The following is a 23675-nucleotide window of genomic DNA, read 5'->3' as shown; positions in this document are numbered from 1 at the left end:
TAACAAAACCTGTTTAGTGAGATTTTATCATTTGTAGGCATGACTCACCAGGCCCCCTCAGAAAGGAACTTTTTGGGCAAAAGAAAAGATTAGAGTTTAGTCCTCAAACCTGTACAAGGAGTGTGGAGTGATGTTGAATTTAACAAACACCTGGGCTGGACCAATGTTAGCCAGCAGAGCTAGCTGCTCTGAGCCCAGTGTCCTTATCAGAAACATGGATTGGTACAGAGCCGTGCAGAGGGTTCATGAGCCGATGCGTGGAAAGCGAGTAGCCCAGAGCCTAGACCACAGCAGATGACTGGCCTGTGCCGCCGAGAGGTCTGTGGCTCAGAAATGGTCCCCTGCATCTCCGCTGGGCGCCTGTGCTTTCAACTGCCTTACTTCCTCTTTGCCTTCAAAGTCACCCCACCAGTCTCCCCCCACCACGCCCCTTCCTCAGGCCAACCCCTCCTCTCCTCCCTCTCAGGAGGCAGTTTTGTTTCAATATTTCTTTGTTTCCTCTGAGTCCCCTAAATGGGACTCCTCCCCAGCTACCCGGGCTTCCATTTCCTCAGTCAAATTCCTCAAGCTATTTGCATAAATATTTCTCCAGAGAAAGATACACAAATGGCCAATAAACACATGAAAAGATGCTCAACATCATCAGCCATTAGGGAAATGCAAATCAAAACCGCACTGAGATACCACTTCACACTGCTAGGATGGCTGTAAATGAAAAGACAGACAGCAACAAGTATTAGCAAAGATCTAGAGAATTGGGATGATCACACACTGCTGGTGGGACTGTAACATGGTGCAGCCACTGTGGAAAACAGTTTGGCAGTTCCTCAAAGATTTAAATGTGCAATTACCATATGATCCAGCAATCTCGTTCTTAAGTATACACCCAAGAGAACTGAAAATGTGTCTACGTAAAATTTGTACGTGAATGTTCATGATACCTGAAACAACCCAAATGTCCACCAACTGATGAGTCCATGAACTCAATGTGACGTATCCATGCAATGGAATATTATTCATTCATAAAAAAAAAAAAATGAAGTACTAATACATGCTACAACATGGATGGACCTTGAAACCATTGTGCTAATTGAAAGAAGTCAGGGCCAGGCGCGGTGGCTCACGCCTGTAATCCTAGCACTCTGGGAGGCTGTGGCGGGTGAATTGCTCGAGGTCAGGAGTTCAAGACCAGCCTAAGCAAGAGCGAGACCCCCGTCTCTACTAAAAATAGAAAGAAATTATCTGGCCAACTAAAAAATATATAGAGAAAAAATTAGCCGGGCATGGTGGCGCATGCCTGTAGTGCCAGCTACTCGGGAGGCTGAGGCAGTAGGATCGCTTAAGCCCAGGAGTTTGAGGTTGCTGTGAGCTAGGCTGACGCCACAGCACTCACTCTAGCCAGGGCAACACAGCGACACACTGTCTCAAAAAAAAAAAAAAAAAAAGAAAGAAAGAAAGAAGTCAGTCACAAAAGATCACATATATGATTTCATGTATACGAAGTGTGCAGGCTAGGCAAGTCTATGGAGACAGAAAGCAGATTAGTGTTTGCCAGGGGATGGGGGGAGGGAGGAAAATGTCTGGCATTGGGTAGTGGTGATGGTCGTACAGCTTTGTGAATACACTAAAAACCTTCGGATGGTGCACTTTCAAATGGCAGATTGTATGGCATGTGGATTATATCAATTTTTAAAAATCCTCAGGTTCCCAGGTGCCTTGTATGAGGACCACAAAACCTTCACTCGGGGCAGTTCAGCCCTCCGTGGCCCCCTCCCCAGCTTTGCCTTCTGGGCCTAGACACGGAGTAAGAGAGTCCCCTGGGTCACAGGTGTTTTTAGGTCAGTTTTCAGGCTCCAGAAGGAGCGTGCTGAGTGAGGGGAAACTCCTAGGGGTGGTGAGGGGGACGTGAGACAATGGAGAAGGCTTCCGGCAGGAAGTGGGGCCCCAGCGGGGCGGAAGGCCGAGGAGGCCTGGGCTGCCAGGAGGGGCAGGTGGTTCCCATCCAAGTGGGGGGGTGGGGTCCCCCAGGGTTGAGCTCAGGAGACCCTGGGAGCTGCCTCTGAAAGAGCTCAGCTTCCTCTAACCGCAGGGAGAGGGATGCTGGCACGATCACCACAGTTACCGTGAGAAGAGAGGCCACGTACATGGTGGGGGCCAAGGGTCCAAGACAGCTCTGCCTCTGCAGTCATTGCCCCCAGCCCCACCCCGTGCCTCTGTTTGTCCAGGAGGGCGTTACATGGGACGAGCTCTGAGGGCCCTTTCTGCCCAACCAGCAACGTGGTTTGATGGTATGATTTGGGGTTGGTTAGCTCTGTGATGACATACAGGGTGGCATCATGTGTGGGAGTTGGTATCTGTTCCAAAATACACCCAGGAGAAGCCTCTGCCCTGGCTATGGCCTGAGCCTTGCCCCTGCACCTGGCGCCGGACCTCTGACCCTACCTGAGCCAGGCACACCCAGGCCCAGGCTCGGGCCCCAAGACCACAGGCCTAAGGCGGGCTGAGGGACTGCACGGCTCGTCCCTACCGCTGGGGCCACTGCTCGCAGGTTTGTTGTCTGGCAAGGTGGGCAGCTTCTCCCTGGGGAGGGAGGTTTATGCAGCAGCGACCCTGTCGGCATGGGTACACAGAACACACACCCTCTTCGGAAGGTCCCTTCCACGCTGTGACCTAGGGATCAGCACAGCTGAAGGTGTTTTGATTCTCAGATCCTGCCCAGCCACGAAGGTCCCTTCTCCTGGAACACCTTGGTTCTGAGGTCTAGGCTCCCTGGGTCAGGGCCATCCTCTGGGATTCCATCCCCACTCTTATCACCTGGCTGTCTGTCCCTCAAGGCCAGCGCAGATGCCAGACAAGGAAACCAAGGCCACGATGGGCACAGAAGACACACCTGGAGGCAAAGCCAGCCCAGACTCTCAGGACTCTCGGCCAAGTGTGTTCCACAACATCAAGGTACCTCTTGGGGCCCGTCAGGGGCAGGGGCCTCTGAGCCTAGCAGAGCAGGCTCTGCCACATACTGGCTGTGTAACAACAACCAAGCCCCTCTCTGAGCCTTAGTTTCCTCATCTGTAGAATGGGTGGCTGTGAGGATCAAAAGGATGATCTGTGAAAGCACCCGGCCAGGTTTCAGGCACGTGGAAGGTGCCCAGTGCGTGTTCCCTCCTTCCAGAGAGGAGAGGGGCTGCTCTGGGGGCAGTGGGGGTGAGTCCCCTTGCTTCCCGCTTCCCTAGAGAAATAAAGTGCCCCAGGTCCTGAACCTGTATGAATAGTGGGGGTCCTGACTCTCCCAAGGGCAGCCCTAAACATCCAACACCCACTGGCACCTACTGGGTGCCAGGCCCTGTGCCAGGTGCCATTCACGCATGATCTGACTCAGTTCTCAAAATAACCCTGGCAGGTAGGGCCACTGTCCTCATTGTACAGATGAGGAACAGAGTGCACGTATTAAGCTGTGCCGTAAATCCTCTATTTTTAATTCTTTGGAGCAAGTTTTTCTTAGGAATTCTGCCAGTCTTTCCGGAGGAAGACTACAGGCAGGCTGGATGTTTGGGGCGGGTGGGGCTGGGCCACCTGGGGACCTGGTGTGTGCAGGTGGTCCCCCAGGGCAGCCCGAGGGGCGACGACGGCTGGGCGGGGGTGGGCTGGAGAAGGACCTGGCTGGATCTGGGATAGCTTCCTGGAGAAAGGGACAGTGTGGGGAACAGGGAGGAAGGGCCAGTCCAGCCCAGGGAGGGCTCTGGGGGCCTAAGGGGGCTCCCACCACTCCTGGCTCCATGAAGACTGTCATGTGGCTCTCTGGTAGCCCCCAGGCCCCTGGGGTGTACCGGGGACAGCTTTTCTAGTTTTTAGGCCTGTGTCAGAAGCTGTGGGCTACTCCAATAACATACTCTCTCTCCTTCTCTCTCTCTTTCTTTGTCTTTGTTTCTCTCTCTGTCTCTCTACTCCTGTCACTCCCCCACCCCTCCCCTGCCCCCCCACCCCCGTGTGGGTCTCCTCTGGCTCTGTGTCCCCACTTCTATTCCTTGCTCCCTCTCTTCCCCCAACTCCGTCTCTGTCTCCCCACTGTGTCCCTGCGCCTCTGCCCGCCGCGGCTCCCCGCAGCTCTTCCTCCTGTGCCACAGCCTGCTGCAGCTGGCGCAGCTCATGATCTCCGGCTACCTCAAGAGCTCCATCTCCACGGTGGAGAAGCGCTTTGGCCTCTCCAGCCAGACCTCGGGGCTGCTGGCCGCCTTCAACGAGGTACCAGCCACAGGGTGGACGCTGAGGAAGACCCGCACCCTCACCTCCTGCCAACCCCCCCCTCACTATCCTGCCATAAACCCTTCCCCTCCCGGGGCCCTTGGGCAACCCCCATGACAGCCCCTGGCCTGAGAGCTCAGAACATTTGCAGCTGTCTTCTAAGACCAGGCGATCCTCCCCGTGGAGCACTGCACTTAGGTTGTGGGATTTTCAGAGCTGACCAGGGTCCCCACATCCACCCACTCTGCTTTTTGTTCCTTTGCCTTTTCAGGCACCTAGCTATTGCCTGTCCCAGGGGGGAATCAGAGAAAGTCACTTCAATAATCAGCTGGGCACAGTGGCTCATGCCTGTAATCCTAGCACTCTGGGAGGCCGAGGTAGGAGGATCACTTGAGGCCAGTTTGAGACCAGCCTGAGCAAGAGCAAGACCCTGTCTCTACAAAAAGTAGAAAAATTAGCTGGGCATCGTGGTGCATGCCTGTAGTCCCAGCTACTAGGGAGGCTGAGGCAGGAGGATTGCTTGAGCCCAGGAGTTTGAGGTTGCTGTGAACTATGACGACACCACTGCACTCTAGCCAGAGCAACAGAGCAAGACTCTGTCTCAAATCAAACAAACAGTAGTGAGAGAGGCTTAAATTACATCAAGGACAGAAACTTCAGAGCTTGGGGATGGCGGAGGGAGGGACACCACGAAGTGTCTGTCCTCAGAACTGCCCAGGGATCCGCAGGCTTCTGGGGCCCACAGCCAAGCAGAAGAGCGGATGAGCTGCTTTGGGTGGATTTGGAGATCAGAGTCCAGCTGTGCCCAGCCCCTCCCTCGCCAGATGTTTTCACCCAGGGAGCAGGAAGCTGTCTCTTTCTCCCCTGCCTGCCGCAGACTCTTGTGAAATTCTCTGCCCTTGGGTAATGTGTCACACTCCTCCCAACCCAAGGCCTGCCAGCTGCGTAGCATCCCCAGATGTTCCTCCGCACGGCACCTCAGGTCTCAGACGTGGGGAGGGAAAGTCCTTGCCTTGCTCTGGGACTTGGGCATGTCACTCCGGGTCTCTGGGCTTTCTGTCTCATCTGTCAAATGGAGAGTGTTTGTCCTTCCCAGGGTCAGTCCCCACCCACCCCTCTGCTGACACTGCCCCCACCCCCAGCGAGGAGTCTGAGGCTCACTCGCACCCGGATGAGCAGGAAGCCACAGAGCAGATGCTCGCCCGGCTTCTGACGGCAGATGCTGCCCCTGCCGTGCAAGCTCTCAAGTCCCTTCTCCACTCTGTCCTCAGTTTTCTCCCCTAATGGGACAGTGGAGCCCTTCCCAGGGGGACCCAGAATCGGTATTTATAAGAGGGACTCAGGGGATTCTTATTCAGTCCATTATACAGATGGGAACAGTGAGGTTGGCAATGGAGACAGGGATGGTACAGGCCACCAGCCCTGGGCTCTGCTCCCCTTTAATGCGTCACCTTGTCCCTTTGCAGGTGGGAAACACAGCTTTGATTGTGTTTGTGAGCTACTTTGGCAGCCGGGTCCACCGGCCCCGAATGATCGGTTGTGGGGCTGTCCTTGTGGCCCTGGCGGGCCTGCTCATGACTGTCCCACACTTCATCTCGGAGCCGTACCGCTACGACCACACCAGCCCTGGTAAGAGCAGGAGGGCCGGGCAGCAGAGGCTGTGAGCAGCCGCATCGCTGTGCACCGGGGCACACGCACAGGGCTCTGTCGGGCAGGGCGGGCCCCAGCATCCCAGGTCACCTTCTAGCCCTCCCTGGTGGACCTGAGGTGTGGGGTAGGATGTGGCTCAGGGCAGGGCCTCTCTTGGTGAGGACACGCTTGTATGTCACTGGGTTTTTTGCTTTTTGAGGTGGGAGTGAATTTACAACACAGCCATTTAGGGCCCAGCATGTAGTAGTTCCTCAGGAAATGCAGGCAGAGTGATAATAACAGTGTTATATGCTGCTTACTGTGCATCAGACACTGCTCTAAGCACTTTATGTGTATTCATGCATTTCATCCTCACAAAAAGCCAAGACATTGATGGAAGAATGTATGAGTGAATGAACAAATAAAAAAATGAAAGAGTTTTGGACAAGCATAGTGAAGCCCTGTTTAGCCCAGTGGGATTTTGTTGAGGGCCTACTTGACAGATGGATGCCCATCCCTTAGAGAATGACCCAAGCAGCCTGAGCGTTCACTCTATTTCTTCCCTCTCCTATCACCCATCCATCCATCCTCTCATTGATCTATCCACCCATCCAGCCACTCATCCACCCGTCTGCCCCTCCACCCACCTATCCATCCATGCATCTATCCATTCACACCTCTATGCATCCATCCATCCATCCACCCACCTACCCATCTATGCATCTATCCATTCACTCATCTACTCATCTACCCATCTACCCCTCCACCCACCTATCCATCCATGCATCTATCCATTCACACCTCTATCCATCCATCCATCCACCCACCTACCCATCCACCCATCCATCACCCCTCCATCCATACATCCACTCATCCATTTACCTATCCATCCAGCCAATGGTCCACCCCACAAACTCTTAATGCTGCTTACTTTGTGCCTGACCCTCTCAGGGGGACTCGGTCCTGGTCTCCAGGGAGCTCCCAGTCTGGGAGAGGAGACCGAGACAAACAAACCCCACAATGTGTCAATTGTGTGAGGGAAGCACAGGGGTGGGAGGAGCCCACACCCCAGCCTGGTGTCAGGAAAGGCTTCCTGGGGGGGAAGAGCCTGTCAGAGAGCATCCTTCCTCTCTCCGCCCAGCTCACACCCCGGGAGCCCCACTCTGTGCAGGACCAGGGTGTGGAAAGACGAAGCAGACACGACCCAGTGGCCTGCGGGATTGGAGTGAGCACATTAAGAGGTCTAGAGCCCAGCCGGTAGGACATGGCAGAGGGAGCCATAGAGCCCTGAGCAGAGGAAGGACACTGGCAGCTGGAGGGAGCTGGAGTGGGTGGCAGGTGAGAGGCAGCTCAGAGAGAAGGCGGGCGTTGCAGGTGGTGGGCCAGGGCACGGGTGCAGCGGCGGAGAAGGGGAGCGCAGAGCACTCATGAAGAATGTGCGGCGCTTGTCTAGGCCTGAGTGGAGACTTGTCAAGAGGACTGCTTGCAAGGCCAAAAGCAATACTGCCTCCCATTTCTTTCCAGAATTTTCACTTTAACAGAGCTTTTTCTGTGCAGGGTCACACACGTTTGCCTTCATCCTCACTGCCATACGACACCCTCTGCCATAGGCTCCTTGAGACCCTGAGCAAAGCCCTTCTCCTGGCTGAGCCTCAGTCTTCACATTGGCCCAGAGAGTGGGTGAGACCCGGGGGTCTCCAAGCTCCCGTCCTGCTCTGCCACTCCAGGGTGTTTCATTCACTCATTCTGCATCCGATATTTACAAAGCTCTATTCCGTGCCAGGCCCCTGCAAGGCCCTGAGGACAGTGGGATGGAAAAGTCAGACACGATCATATCTAACGTCTAGTAGGCACTGTGCAGGGCACACTCGCCACTCTTCGTGTTCACAACCCCTGAGGCTCAGAGAGGGCAGGAGCTTCCCCAAGGCCCACCAGCCGCAGAACTATGACACCCCGACATAGCCCTGCCCTGGGGCCCCTGCTCTTAACTATGGAATTACTCTGCCCCTGAACTCCTGATCTCTGGAGAACTTCTAGGAGTTTCATTTTCGAGATGAAGAAGGCGAGGCGTAGAGCGGGGCTAAGGGTCCCTGTCACAGTCATACTGTGAGGCCCAGGCAGCCTTGCCTGAAGGCCTAAGTCCAGGTTCTCAACCTGGGTTCACAGGGCTCTTGGCAGTCGGTGGAGCGGCTCTGCGGGCCCGGCTGCCACGGCTCAGAGTCCCTGCTCTATAAATGGAGGGCCACAGGGAGAAGGCCACCGCTACACACACATTTGGGATAATAATAGTGTAAGGGTCTCCTCTAGTTTGCTCACGAAATATTGGTGAGCTACACGGAACAAATGTCTGGTACTAAACTAAGAAATTCTTGGCCGGGCACGGTGGCTCACGCCTGTAATCCTAGCACTCTGGGAGGCCGAGGCTCGAGGTCAGGAATTTGAGACCAACCCGAGCAAGAGCGAGACCCTGTCTCTACTAAAAATAGAAAGAAATTATCTGGCCAACTAAAATATATACAGAAAAAATTAGCCGGGCATGGTGTAGCCCAGCTACTCAGGAGGCTGAGGCAGGAGGATCACTTGAGCCCAGGAGTTTGAGGTTGCTGTGAGCTAGGCTGACGCCACGGCACTCACTCTAGCCAGGGCAACAAAGTGAGACTCTGTCTCAAACAAAAAAAAAAAAAAAAAAAAAATTCTTTTCTGTACTCTGCATCTGTGTCCCAAGCTGACACTGAACCCGCCCCAAGGTGAATGCCAAGGGCCCCACAGCCCTCCACGGTCCACCCCCAGCTTCCCTCCCCTGCCAGACCCCGCCTGCAGCCGGGCCACGCCCTCCCACTCTGTGATCTCGCCATCCTGAGCTTCTCACTCCACCAGCGTGCTGCCTTTCAAGGCCCTGGGTTTGGCCTGTAGCGTGACCTCTCCCTGGAACACCCTTCCCTCCCTCTCTGGGAAATCTTGTTTGTTCTTCTGGCCCCAGTTCAAACTTTACCTCGGTTGACTGCCCTACCCCACCCCAGAGCCACCGTTGCCGTGGTGCTTTCAAATGCCTCGGCTCAGAAAGGTAGCATAGGGCAGTCTAAGAGCGTGGACTCTGAAGCCAGACCACCTGGGTTCCAGCCCTGGGTCGACCCCCTTGCGTTGCTGTCTGAGCCTCAGTTTCTTCATCTGTGAAATGGGGTAATGAGAGCACGCATCCCTGAAGTTTCCTGTAGAGATGAAATGATTTATGTGCACAGTATTTAGAACAGTACCTTCCATCAGTCAGTGCTATTTAAGTCTTAGCTATTGTCCTCCTATTTTTTTAATCACCATTTCTCAGAGGATATGCCACAGGACTCCAAGGCTTCCCTGTGCCTGCCCCCGACCTCAGCCCCAGCCCCAGCCCTCTCCAACGGCAGCTGCTCGAGCTACACGGAGGCCCGGCACCTGACTGTGGTGGGGATACTGTTCTTGGCGCAGACCCTGCTCGGCGTGGGTACTGTGCCCATCCAGCCCTTCGGCATCTCCTACATCGACGACTTTGCCCACAGCAGCAACTCGCCCCTCTACCTTGGTGAGGACTGGTCCCACCCCTTGGCCTCTGAGGGTCAGGCCAGGCTCAGGTAGGAGGAAGAGAGGCCCAGGCTGGGGGCTGAGTATGGACTTCCTGACCTCTGCCCCATCTGGCCAGTTCTCCAGCGTAGACCAGGGGGATGCACAGTTCTTGCCCATCGGAGACTGGGCGGGCACCGATCCGTGGAGGGAAGCCAGGGCCACAGGGTCCTAACCTAGGCTTTGTGTTGCAGGCATCCTGTTTGCACTGACCATGATGGGGCCAGGCATGGCCTACGGGCTGGGCAGCCTCATGTTACGCCTTTATGTGGACATTGATCGGATGCCAGAAGGTGAGCCCCAGGAGCACACATTTGTCCCCTGGGACACACAGATACCAGCTAGCTAACTGGTGGTCTCATAGAGCCAGGGGACCTAGGTTCAAATCCCAGCAACACCACTGACCTTGGATATGCCTCTTAACCTCTCCGAGCCTCAGCTTTCCCGTCTCTGAGGTAAGCTCTGCGCTGCCTCTCTCCCAAAGCCGCAGTTGGCATCCAGGGAGAGGATGGGGACAGACTGTAGAGCACCCTCAGATGAGGGGTCGTGGTCGCTGCTACTGCTATGAGTCGGTGCCATTTCACACTTGCTTCCCCGCGCCCTCAGCCCATGCTCGCACTGCGGTGGGGCCAACAGATCATGCTGTCTTGGCCTGCAGCGAGCTCCCGTCTTTAGCGGGAATCGAGACTCAGGTAAAATAGAGAGGACGACGGCACACTGCAGAGCACTTTTAGAACAGGACTCAGTGCCTTGCTGCGTTACCTTGGGCCTCTCTCAGATGGGACATTCCCTGGGTGACCTCTGAGAACACTTCTTGTTCTGACTACCCCAGAGTCAGGGGCACCATTTGGGAAATGGTGATCTCTGATCCAGGTGGTGGTCAGAGCGGGCCAAGGAGTGGGACTGAAGCTTGGGTGGAAAGTGGCCAGGAGAGGGTTCCCATTAGAACATGTCACCACGGCATCTCAGCTGCCTCCTGCCTCGGAAGTCCTGTCGCACCTGGAGATTTTCCTGGAGGCCTTGGAAGCCTCGGGTGATGGTGTATGGCTGGATGAACACGCAGATGCTGCTTCTTGTTCTCCAGCCTTTGCCCACGGGCCTCTCCAGCCAGGACAAGTCTGGGCAGCTCGTACAGCAGTCACTAGGGATAGCCCCGCCCCACCTCTCTTCCTTCTAGAAAAAGGTGCCATGTCTGGGCCTTGGTTGCAACTCCTCTCTCTCCTGAAGGAAAGTCTGGGGAGCCAGGGGTGGAAAAGGGGCATTTTCCAACACTATTGACGTCACCCTGGCAGGCGGGGCATCCATAGGCAGATGTGGCATTTCTGTGGCCGAAACTCCCAAGTCCTTTTTCATCATGGGGTATTTCATGGAATGGGCGGATGATACCTGCTGCAGGCACAGGCAGGCATTTGAGAAGTGGAGGAGTTGGGGAGACGCATGTGTGAGCTCTCGCCAACCTGGCACGGGAGCAGGGCAGAGGGTAAGTGAGGAGGGAATCAGGTCTGATCAGTGCAGAAGCCAAGCCCTTCCGCGCCTTCCAGACACACTGCTGAGTGCCACCTGTGTGCTCTGGCCCCTGCCCAGGAGCGCAGGATCAAGCACTGGGAACCAGCTCGGCACAAGGGGTCGGTGTGATCCCGAGTCTGCATGTCTATACAGTACTTGCGGATGCTGTGGGGATTGAAGGAGAATGTGCCTGGCTCAGCCTTGGGGTTGGATGTTTGATGGGAGATTTGTACACGCTAGTCAGGAGGTACACCTGGATAATCTAGTCCTAATTAAACCTGGTGGGGGATCAAAACCACCTGGGCAATTCCTTAAAGGTACAAGTTGGTCACCTTCCCACCCCACCTGTGGTCATTCTAAGCAGGTCTTCATTAAGGCCAGGTATTTTTGACAAGTCTCCCTGGGGACATTAATCATCATGCAGGTCTGAGGACCACAACAGAAGTCCTAACCATTAATTTAATAATAATAATCATCATCATCACAACAGTGACAGGACGGAGGAGGAGGAAGAGCAAACACTTTTATAGCACGTACTCTTCTAAGTGCTTTCCATGTGTTAGTTTCTTCAATTCTCACAACAATCCTGTGATATAGGAAATGTTAATATCTGTATTTCACAGAAGAAATGGAGGCACAAAGAGGCTAAGTAGCTTGCCCAAGGTTATAAGTCAGTAATGGAATTCAGACCTAGCAGTCCATTTGCAAAGCCCATGACCTTGACCACTAGGCTACATTGCCTTGGTACTTGAAGAAGCCAAGCCCAGAAAGGGTCACACAGGACATGACTGGCAGAGCCAAGACTGGAACTCAGGTCTCCTGACTCCCAGCCTGGGCTGCCTTATGTCTCAGAGGCCAGTCCCAGGGTAGTGGCCTAGAAGTGACAGCCTCCCCTGACCCTAACATCACCATGGTCTTCTCTTTCAGGTGGTATCAGCCTGACCACAAAGGACCCCCGATGGGTGGGTGCCTGGTGGCTGGGCTTCCTCATCGCCGCTGGCTTGGTGGCCCTGGCTGCCATCCCCTACTTCTTCTTCCCCAGGGAGATGCCCAAGGAGAAGCATGAGCTTCACTTCCGGCGAAAGGTCTCGGCCCTTTCATCCTCAGCTGTCAGCAAGGTAAGCCCAGGCTCCAGCCCCACTCACTTGTCCTCTGTAACATTACACTTCATCCCCCAGGCACTGCACTTCACAGCTTACCAGGCTCACTCCCCCCAGGCACCACTGCACCCTCCCACAGCCCTGCGTGGTGAATAACACCTGCCCCTTCCACAGCAGAGGAGGTCAAGGGCCAGAGAGGGAAGTGACTTACCCAAGATCACAAATCCAGCAAGGGCGGCACTGGGATGAGAACCCACGCCTGTGGGAGTTCACGCCCCTCCCAAGGAGCACTGCACCCCACTGCTGGGCTTGTCTTTGCAAAGTTTTGTAAATTCAGAACATGCCATAGGAATGCTAAGCGCTTGAACGGTGGGTGGGAGGGTCTGGGAAAACTTCCCTGAAAGGAAGGGACTTTAGCTGGACTTTGAGTGATGTGCCAAAGCGCGGGAAGGAGAGGACAGACATTCTGGGTGCAGGAACAGCCTGGGCCAACGATTTGGCTGTAGTAATGAACCTGGCCCTTTCAGGGACAGTGAAGGGGAGAAACATGTCCTGAGTGCCTCCTTGGGGGGAGGCCCCAGGTGGACACTAGAGACCAGTACACAGTGGGTAGACAGCAATGGATCTGATGCTCCAGGGATGTCTATGGAACCCCCATGCAGCTCGGAAGAGGACATTGAGGCCCAGCCAGGTGGGGGGACTTGCCCAAGGTCACAAAGCTGGTAGAAGAGGGCAGCACCATGTGAGCCATTGGGCAGGATAGGTGATTCCAGACCAGGAGCCTCCAAATTTTCCAGGGCCCAAAAAACAATAAACTGGCTCTGAATTAAAAAGAAAATGACAAAATAAAAATGGTTTCTTTTAAGTTTAATTATATGTCACTAATATAAACTTCATTAACTTTTCTTTAATACTCACACACATTTCATTACATTCTGAAAATCTGTGCATTAGATTTCCTCTTTCCCCAAGTATAGGAGGTGGTTGTTAAGAAAATCATAGTCATAAATTAAGCTACTTGTTGCTAAGTGATTCTCATTTCAAAGGGACAGTTTATAAAAAATCCTGTTGACTATTTTGCAGCGAGAAAATTTCTCTTTACTGTGACAGGTTGGCGTATTTGAACATGTTTGCTGTCAGGTGGGAGGGAGGCTGAGGGCAGGGAGCCGGACGAGACGGCTGACGGTGGTCCAGGCAGGAAGTAGCGCCCTGATGGTGAGGGGCTGGGGACACACTGAGGGTCCCAGGAAAAGGACTGCTCAGACTTGGGTGCCGCTCTGCCAGGGAAGTCCCTGCGATAGCGGTGCACTGGGCTGATGCTGGGACGGGGTGCAGCTGGCTCAGAGGCGGGGGAAGCAGGTGCTGGGCAGAAACCACTTTCAGGGGAAGAAGGCAGCTTGGAACTACAGACCGTCCTTCCCGGTTCTGCCTAGCTCACTCAGGCCAGTTGGAGGAGATGGAATTCTTGGAACTTGGGGAAGAGTTCTTGGAATTGGGAGTCATCATTGAGGAAGAAGAGAGCCTGGGTTGTTGGTTGCTGGTCCTGAATTTGAGCAGAGTAGAACACCATTTGGGCGATGGGGGGGGAATGGGTGGAAGAAGTAAAAGTTGGGGATGGGAGACTGTGCTGAGCTCAGTCACATGTCTGCCGAGTGACCTTGAGCAGCAAGTCACTTCCCCATTCTGTGTTGCTGTGTAAGATGCTGAGGCTAGATTCCCGGAGCAAGTCTGCCCACCTCGGGTTCTGAGAATGCACGATTCCTTGAGTCGAAGCTGCCATGATTCAGAGATTCGGATTATAAGAGCTGTATCTCTGCAATGCCTTGAAACCCCGGCTCCCCAGCTGTGAACCTGTCTGGCTGTCTGAATCCATTCTGTCAGCACACGGGGGGTGGGGAGTGCCGAGGTGAGGGGGTGAGAGGTTCTTTTTAAAGAATCGAGGGCTGGGAACATGATGATCTGCTTCCAGCAGCTCTCGGGCAATAAATATTGATGTGGGAGGAATTGTTCCTCCGCCTCCTTGAGGCTGCCTTCCCCGGGCTGCTTGCAGTAACGTGGCTGGCCGGCCGCTAGGGCCACTGACGGGAGGCGGGGGGCCAGGAGGAAAGGCTCAACTGGGCAAAATCGGCTGCCAGGAAGTCCAGGTCCCCAGACAGAGGATGTGACTCTTCTGCAGGGAGAGGGGTGGGCAAGGGGAGAAAGTGAAAGTGGGGAGGGCTATTTCTGAAGTTTCTTCAGGCATCCATCGCCTCCCAGGCTCAAGGCTCAGGGGTCTCCTAAATACCGTTCTAGAAGTAGACATGATTTTTACAGTTTTATCCAGGAGATGGCGGTATGTAATATAAGAATCACAGGACCCAGAGAATGTCTCTGACCTCAGTCTCCTTCTCTGTATAATGGGAAGCAGAGAGGACAAGGCCCGTCAGCTCTGATGGGTTTGTGCTGTCTCCTCCAAATGGCTCCCTGTTGCTGGAGCAGTGCATGAGCATTTTTACAGGAGGACAGGAGGGGGCATCCCACAGTCCCTGCCCCCAGGAGCTCTGAGGCAGCGAAGGAAGGCCAGATGCAGAGACAGGGGATAACTGCTAACATAGTCCCTATTTCTCCCATGACTGTGGGGTTCCCTGCCTGGGGCAGGGGCATTAACAGTCCCCACAGAAAAGAGGATGAAGTGGGGAGGGTGGGTAGGGGCACAGCACACAGGGCATGGGAGGGGACAGGAGCCCTGCCTTCCTGCCTTAGGGTCTGTCCCTACATCTGTGACCTCAGAGCTCAGGTGGCCACCAAGACACTTTCCTATGAGTGATCCAGGACAGGCCCGCCTGACCTCTCTCTAGGCCTCCGTCTCCCTATCTGCAATCAGCCAGTCCCTAAGGTCCCACTGGGCCCCAGGACTCCTGGCAGTTGGCTCTGCAAGGTCTGTGGAGTAGAGATGGTCTCTTGGGGCTCCCTGACAGATCCTCTGTCCCCATCTGTTCCTGTGGTGGCAGTGTCCCCATTCAGCCAGCAACCCTCCTGTGCCCTCTGTGACCTCTGGTCCTTTTGAGAACCTCCCCTTGGGGCCGAGTCAGGGGCTAAGAGGGGCCCAGCCAGCTACTTCTGGCAGGGAGGCCTTTCCCGTCCAGAGTCCCTGTCCCTGCCCAGCCTCTGAGCACTGGACTCTGTGACTGTCCCTTGCCTCCTGTTTACCAGGCGTCCATGTGTCTGCTATTTCTGCGATGTCTCTGAGAGCTTGGGATTCTAAAATTATATGGTTTTAAAGTTCTGTGTTCCTAATAGAGATTCTCAAGTACCTGTGCTCTATTATTCTAAGATTCTGTGCCTCAAATGGTCTGAGACTCCCCAAATTCACATTTCTAAATGGCTACAGTTTGGGCTAAGAGTTTGCCAGTCTATGAGTCTGCTGCCTGCTGGTTATCAGCCTCAATGCACATCCTTGGGAGAACGGTCAGGGTGGGGACAGGAGTGGGAGGTGGCAATGGTCCTTCAAAGTCAGGGCTTAGGGCTGGTCTATTGGAATTTGCCCAGCCTGGAGGGCCCCATTCCCTGGGACTTGTGTTCCCGTTGCAGTGTCTGAATTCTGAGGTGGTGCCGGTCTTTTTTGTCCCCTGTGTCCCTTCCTTGCAGGCACCACCTCTAGACCCCTCTCTTTCAGCCTAGGTGCCCTCTTGTGTCCCTCCCCATCCCTGGCAGTCCAGGGCTTGTGACTTCCAGTCTCTGATGTCGAAGGGCTTGAGTGATCACCCAGTGCAACCCCCACTCCATCCCACAGATGGAGGGGTTGAGGCCCACAGAGGGTCAAGGATGTGCCCAGAACTTGGCCAGCTTGACTGGTCCCTGCGTTTGTCTGTACAAGGCCAGGATCTGGCCCCAGAGGGCTGAGAAGGGCCCCTCCCTCGGCACATAGAGTGCACATAGAGCTTCCGCAGACATCCGGGCTGGAGGCCACTTTGGGGTGACTGCTTGAGTAGTTTTCAAACTGTACCCCACAGAACCCTAAGGGCTAAGGGCCTTCCATCCCCCTATACACAGACAGACACACACACACTCTCTCTCTCTCACTTCAATTCCAGTAGTTCTGCTTTTATGTGTTTTTATCCTAGTCTTTAGAATGAGATTTCAATTGGGAAAAAGGTTCTGCTGCTAACAACTAGCTGATCTAGTTCAATATCCCCATCTGACAGAGGAGCAGACTGAGGCCAAAGAGGAGAGAGACACAAGGTAGCTGAACTGGCCCAAGAGGCACCATCCGAGTTTCCTCAGTCTGAGGCACCTGCAGTAGCAGGGACGGGGCCAGCTGTGGCAGATGTTGGACACAGGGGGTCTGCACCATAGTGGCCTGTCTCTGCTCCTTACTAATTCTGAAATCCGTAAAATGGGTATAACCACAACATTGAGATCTTGGGGTTTTTGTAAGAATGAAATGAGGCAAAGTGGTGAGGTGAGTGGTTCAATGCCAGACACGCAGGCCCAGTAAACACGAGTGCTTGCTCTTGGCTTCTTTCCCTGATCAGACCAGATCTTAAGGGGAAAAATAATAGGAAAATTGACTTTTTTCTAATATGCTTATAGGTTGAAAAAATTTTTTTTAATTTTAAAAAATTTTTTAATTGACAAGTAAAAATTATATGTATTTATGGTGTACACTATGATGCTTTACTATACATATACATTGTGGAATGGCTAAATCAAGCTGTTTAACACATGCAGACAGTCATATACTGACTGTTTTTTTGGTGGGCACACTTAACATCTACTCTCTTTGTGGTTTTCACGTGTGCAATATATTGTCAGTAACTGTTGTCATCATACGTGCAATAGATGGCTTGACCATTTTCCTCCTGCCTACCTGAGATTTTGTGTACTTTGACCAACATCTCCCTAGTCCTTTCCCAACCCAAGCTCTGGTAATTACCATTGTACTTCCTGCTTCTATAAGTTTAACTTTTGAAGATTACACATATAAATGAGATCACACAGTACTTAGCTTTTTATGCCTGGCTTATTTCACTTAGCGTAATGTCTTCTAGGTTCCTCCATATTGTTGCAAATGACAGGATTTCCTTTTTTTTTTAAAAAAAAAGGCTGAATGCTATTCCATCATGTACATGTGCCACCTTTTCTTTTTTTGCCTTCCATTGATGGGCGCTCAGGTTGATTCCGTACCTCGGCTGTTGTGAACGGTGCTGCAGTGAACATGGATGTTCAGATATCTCTTCCACATACTCATTTCCTTTCCTTTGGAAATACACACCCAGCAGTGGGATTTCTGGATTGTAAGGTAGTTCTATTTTTAACTTTTTGAGGAGTCTCCACACCGTTTTCCATAGTGGCTGTACTAATTTACATTCCCATCAACAGTGTGCAAGGTTCTCCTTTTTCCACATCCTCGCCAACACTTGCCTTTCATCTTGTTGATAATAGCCATTTTAACAGGTGTGAGGGGATCGCTCATTGTGGTTCTTCGATGCCTTTCTATAGCCAACTTCCACTATACTCCATAAAAAGTTTAAGACAGCTTATACCAAACACAGGTACAGTGCCAGTAAAATGGTAGCAATTAGACTAACATTTATTACTTTGCACCATGCAGTATTCTAAGACCTTTGTATGTATTATCTCATTTAATGCTCATAACCCCCCTACAAAGTAGGTACAGTTATTACCTCCATTGTACACCTGGACTCGAGTTACAGAGAGATTAAATAACCTGGTCACATGGTTAGTAAATGGTGGAGCTGGGATTCAAATCCAGGAAAACTCATTCCAGGACCTGTACCAAATCAATGAATCAATCAACCAACCAAGACTAAGGAGAAAGGAAAATATAAATAAGAGCAAAAGATTAACAGAATAAGAGGAACAACATAGATGTGTGGACCATAAAGATTAATTCAGTTGATATGGTTGAGCCACTTATTTGGTTCTGAGATTTCTGGTAGCCAAAGCCGGAAGCGTGTTTCATTCCCCATAGAAGCTCAGATCTCCACTCTGCTAAAAAACACTATCTCATGGGAGGGGTAGAAAGTTTTAGCAGTTACCCCTGTCCCTGTGACTTGTGTCATAGAAGCCAAGGGCGGGCAGAGAGTTCCGTATTACCTACCAGAGTCTGCACTGCTCCGTGGCACTGGGGACCCAGCACCAGGACAGAGCCTTCTAGGAACTCAGCTCCCTCCAAGGGTAGCTTCTGGGTCCCTGGAGGCCCAGCGGACAGTAGAGCCTTCTGTGGACTGAGCCACACACAGCGTGCCTTGTCCTGCAGGCTTGCTGTGGTCAGCACAGAGTGCCAAGAGGGGAAGTTCCAACAGCCCCTTCAATCCAGGCCTGCTGACCTGGGCAAACCACAGCCCAGATGGGTTGTACACCAAGCCCTCCTCTGAGCAGAGCACAATGTTCCTGTTTTTAGAGCCCACTATTAGTCAGCAGTCCTCGACACGGATTAGTGGGATTAGCGGTAAGAGGCAGAAACCCACGGAGAGCACAGAGGACAGGAGCTCAGGACAGTTAGGGCTCGCAACGCCCGCAGAATAAAGCCCATATCTCTTAGCCTGGCTTGGCTCCAGTCCATCTCTTGCCCCCACTGCATCCTACACACAAGCTCCCACCACCATGCTTTTGCTCATACTGTGCCCCTGCTTCAAATCACCTCTCCTGTCTGGGCACGGTGGTTCATGCCTATAGTCCTAGGACTTTGGGAAGCTGATGCGGGAGGATTGCTTAAGGCCAGGAATTCAAGACCAGCCTGGGCAACATAGCGAGATCCCATCTCTAAAAAAAAAAAAATAGCTGGGCATGGTGGGAAAACAAACAAAAACCCCCCCAAAAACCAACCAAACAAACAAAAAAACACCTCTCCCTTTCTGTCTATTCAAATCCCAAATCTCACGTCTCCCTAGATGCCTTCCCTGACCACCCAGGCCCTGAAAGTCTGTCCCTCCCCTCCTGTCTCCAAATCCCATCTCCTCCTACACAGTAGGAGACAGGTGAGACAGGGTGACTAGAGGACCTGGGTTTGAGAACCTACTCTGCCAATAACTCCCAGGGTGACACCTGTTCTTTTGGGGCCTCAGTTTTCTCTTCTGTAAAATAGATGCAGCGATGATCCCTGCACCAGATACACTGTTGTGGGAATGAAATGATACGGTGGATGTGAAAGAGCAGCGTAGACCACACGGGGAGACGATGACATTGTGGTTGTTTTTGCTGTTTATGTGGGGACAAGGAACCCAGGCAAGGAACTCCAAAGACTCTGTCCCCACCCCTCCTCCTGCCTTCCTGGGACAGCAGGGCTCCTCGCACCCTCTCCCGCAGCTCCGCAGGCCCCTCCCGCCACTGTGTGGGCAGACGCTTTCCCAGAGCTTGGCTGGGCCTGAGGCAGGAGCAGACAGATTCCCTAATTCTCTTTAAGGCAGCACGTCCAAAAGAAATATCACGTGAGCCACGCATGTAATTCTAAATTTTCCAGTAGCCACAATCAAAAGTAAAAGAAATTAATTTTGATAATATATTTTATTTAACCCACTATATCTAAAATATTCTCATTTTAGCATATAATAAATATAAAAAATTAATGATGAAATATTTTTCATTCTTTTTTCTTCATATTAAGTCTTCAAAATGCAATGTGTATTTTATACTCATGGCATCTCTCAATCTGGACTAGCCGTATTTTAAGTGCTTAGAGCCACACGTGGCAGGTGGCAGCTTTATCAGACAGCGCAGCTCTGAGGTACAAATGAAGAATAGACCCAGGGTGCCTTGCCCAAAGAAATAAGACTTAAACGGTGAGATGTGAGGCTCCTTCAAATCACGCCACGACGGTACCTCCTAATTCTGCCAGGGCTGCTGGCTGATAGGGCTTAGTGGATGGACTGTGAGTTTTCTACTCAGGCAAACTCGAACTCAGATCTGAGTCTGGCCATCTCTAATTGTGGGGTGTAAACAAGTTGCCTAACCTCAGAGCTTGTTTGCTCACATGTGAAGGAGCATAAGTCTCCGTCCTTTGCAGGTCCCAGTGAAGATGGAGCAGGCTCACGCTTACGTAGCCACCAGCCCACATCCCAGTGTGGTCCTGGAGTCTCAGTTCTGCCAACCCTGGAGTGCTCCGTGTGGGCCTTTGCCTGTCTCTGAACCATTAGCGGTCCCAGCGCTCCCTGGCAGCCAGATCGCGTCTTGTTTGATGTTCTTGTTTTTCTTCCAAGAGCCTTGCATGGGCTGCACGCATGGCTGGGTCCAGCCATCTCTCGCCCTCCCTCTTTTAATAGCTGTTTATCAGATGCCCACTGTTTCGCCCCAGGCCCTGTGTTAGGCACCAGGGTTTCAACAGAGAACAAGAAAACCTGGTTCCTGCTCTTGCAGAGCTCAGGGTCCAGCAGGGGAGATACACACTTAACAGGGTTTGACTCCAACCTAAATGTGGATAAAATAGATATTTCTTTATTTTCTTTAAAAATCAACTTAAGTTCTACTCTGAATGCCCATCATGCCAGATCATCAGGAAATTTAACCTCAGCCTTTCTCAGGGCTCTCCCAGCAAAGTGAAGCAAAAGTCCTAAAGTCTTACCCTGTGCCCAGGCACCTAGGAGGTCCCACCCACCAGACTTCAGCATCCACCCACCCTGGTCACTACAGTGATGCCCACCTGCCATCCTGGCCCATGTGGTCCCCCTTAACATGCTGGGAAGGAGTCCTGGTGTGGCTGGGAACGTGGGAGCCCAGCCTCCCCTAGGTCAGCCTGCAGCCTGCAGCCTGCTTCTTGGAAGTGAACGGCTTCCTTGTGCCCTGTTTCAGAGAGTATGTGGCTCTTTGCTGCTGTTGGAACCCACAGACTGCTTGGTCCCTGCCCCATCCTCATTTCCAGTTTTTAGATGTAGGGAGGATGACATTCTCTTCCCCTCATCCTCAGAGGCCTCCCTCTCTCCTCGCCCCCCCCCCCCCCATCACCCAGCAGAATTTTCTCGATGGATTCAAGTTCAAGAAACAAAAGCCAGGAAAGAAAATCTTGCAGCCTGATTACTGTCTTGTGCCCTGCCATGAACCTCCACCGAGGAGGGGAAACCCAGAACCTGCTCCCTGCTGGAATGAAAGAAGAGACAAGAAAGGAAAAAGCCCAGGGGAGCAAGCACACATGAATTCACATTTGAATGAATTGTCCTGCTGGGACAGGTCAGCCTTGGGCCAGCCAGCACCAGGGAGCCAGGTGACGGAAGCTCAGAACAGAGCACCCTCCTCCCTGGGGTGGGAGCAGGCATGGAGCTTCTGAAATGTGGGAAAATCCAATATTTGCCTCATGAGGGACCTTAGAAAAAAGGAGATGGGGCCAGTGTGGTGGCTCATGCCTGTAATCCCAGCACTTTGGGAGGCCAAGGAGGGAGGATTGCTTGAGGCCAGGAGTTTGAGACAAGCCTGGGCAACATAGTGAGACCCCATCTCTACAAAAGAAAGAAAGAAAAATGAGATGGGAGAAGAAGAAATAGAAGGTGTCAGACCAGCTAGAGGTTGGTGAGCCCTGGGGGGACATCACAGTAAACACGGGGACAGGAGGCAAGAGCAGCAAAGCCCGGGCGAGCTCTCCAGCCCAACCAGCCCTCCCGGGGCCTCCAGCATCCTGGACCCACGTGGGGAAGCCTCTGCCTGCACACTCCTGTTACGGGAAACTCACTTCTTGCCAGGGTGCCCATGCTGCTGTTTAGGCTGGGCTCAAGTCTTCTTCCATGGAATTTGTTACTTCTAATTCTGATGTCAGCCTGCATAGAAAAGTGTGGCTGAATCAGACCCTGCTTGATCGCTTATGTTCGAATGACCCCATGCCAGTAGCAACTTCAAGACTTAGTTTCCTCATCTGAAAAATATGCACAGTAATCGTACCTACCTTACCGCGTTTTTGTGTTGGAGGAATACAGATAGAACACCCTGGGCACCCGGTGGCCTTGGCAGCCTCCTTCCTTTAGGTTGGACCAGCAAAGTGCTCAGGCTCTGGAGTCAGGGTCAGGCTGTCTGGGTGCCGATCCTAGCTGGACCACTTACTAGTTGTGCAACTCAAGGCAAGTTATTTCATCTGCATCTCAGTTTTACCACCTGAGATAAAGGGATTCTAATGGTATCTATATCAGAAGGTTGTCGTGAGGTTTCAGTTAAGTTATGCGTTAGTCATTAGAACAGTACCCGGCATGTAGTAAGTGCTTAGTAGGCATTGGCCATTATTTATCATTTCCTTCCTTGTTTCTGAAAATCAGAAGATGGTGATTTTCTCCCCTCCCCCTGAGCCCCCTCTCACACACAGCAAGTCTTCTCTTCCCCAGGATAAAAGACCTCTCCTAGGCCAGGTGCAGTGGCTCACGCCTGTAATCCCAGCACTTTGGGAGGTTGATGCGGAAGGATTGCTTGAGCCCAGGAGTTTGAGACCAGCCTGGGCAACATAGTGAGACCCCATCTCTACAAAAAATAAAAAAATATTAGCCAGGCATGATGTTGCACAACTATAGTCCCAGCTACTCTGGAAGGAGGCTGAGGTGGGAGGATCACTTGAGCCTAGGAGTTCCAGGGAGCTGTGAGCACGCCACTGCACTTCAGCCTGGGTGACACAGCGAGACCCTGTCTCTTAAAAATAGAATAGATCTCTCCTTCAGGAGTTGCACACAGGCCATCCTCACCCAGGTGGAGGGACACCGTCCAGGGTGTCAGTGGGCATACCTCACAGTGTGGGCTCAGAGCTGAGCACGCCTGCCATCACCTGATTTATGCAAGGGGAGGAGAGGGGGCTGTTGTCTCTCACCTCCCCAGCACGTTCCCTTCCTGTCCCAGAAGACAGTCTAGAACAGGATGGCCTGGAGCTCAAGCCACCCAGCCTCTTGGTAGGCACAGCTCACTGGAGGCCTCTGCTCCTGGCAGCTCTCCAGGTGATGACAGTCGGGAGTGACGTGATACCTGAAGAGAGAGGTCTGGCAGTCGCCACGTTGGTGATGTTGATGGAGGTGGTGAGAGGGGCAAAGATGCTGCTGCCGCTGGTGACGGCGACACTGATGGTGACAGTGTCGACAGAATAGGTGACACTGATGGTAGCAATAATGGTGACACTGATGATGATGTCAGCAATGGAGATGTTGGTGACAGTGGCAGTGATGGGATTGGTGCCGTTGGTGGTTTTGGTGACGGTGGTGACGGCGCAGTGGTGCTGGAGACAGCGGTAGGGATGATGGTGACGCCAGACACAGTGATAATGGTATTAGTGACCCTGCTAATCATGACGCTGGTGGTGATTCTGAAGGTTCAGGTGACTGTGACAATGGTGGTAATTGTGCTGTGGTGGTGACTGTGACAGAGTCAACAGTAATAATTCTCATGACTAACTTGGTCATTTAGTCATGACGATATTGGTGATATGAATGGGGGTGATATTTAAGGTGATAGGCATAATAATGATGATGGTGGCTGTGGTGGTAATTTTCATGATGATGTTGGTGATTATTACGATGTTAAGGACAGTGATGACAATGGGCCGCCATGTGGATGCTGGTGAGGGTGATTCTTCCAAAACCACATGTTGCGTACCCGTAGAGCCCAGAGTAAACAGCACTGCGGCCCCCGCCTCCCCTCTGCCTCAGCTCC

General features: G+C 52.7%; 1 protein-coding gene across 4 annotated transcripts in view; it reads left to right on the top strand.

Moving 5' to 3' along the window:
* The window catches only part of SLCO2B1 (solute carrier organic anion transporter family member 2B1), a 51734-nt gene that overhangs the window by 11461 nt on the left and 16598 nt on the right, over positions 1–23675 (top strand). For 3 of the 4 annotated variants that reach the window (XM_045555465.1, XM_045555463.1, XM_045555466.1), the window contains exons 2-7: positions 2835–2952; positions 4102–4239; positions 5706–5868; positions 9191–9424; positions 9657–9755; positions 11896–12086. In XM_045555465.1, coding sequence (XP_045411421.1) covers positions 2845–2952; positions 4102–4239; positions 5706–5868; positions 9191–9424; positions 9657–9755; positions 11896–12086 — 933 coding nt within the window. In that variant the 5' untranslated portion in view covers positions 2835–2844. Of the gene's footprint in view, positions 1–1415; positions 2549–2834; positions 2953–4101; positions 4240–5705; positions 5869–9190; positions 9425–9656; positions 9756–11895; positions 12087–23675 lie in introns of those variants that run through there. The other variant, XM_045555464.1, reaches the window with a different exon arrangement.

The sequence above is a fragment of the Lemur catta genome, chromosome 7 (genome assembly GCF_020740605.2).
Source record: "Lemur catta isolate mLemCat1 chromosome 7, mLemCat1.pri, whole genome shotgun sequence".
Classification (NCBI taxonomy): Eukaryota; Metazoa; Chordata; class Mammalia; order Primates; family Lemuridae; genus Lemur; species Lemur catta.
Note: the sequence above shows the minus strand (reverse complement) of the source record. Positions and strands in the feature narration are given on the sequence as shown.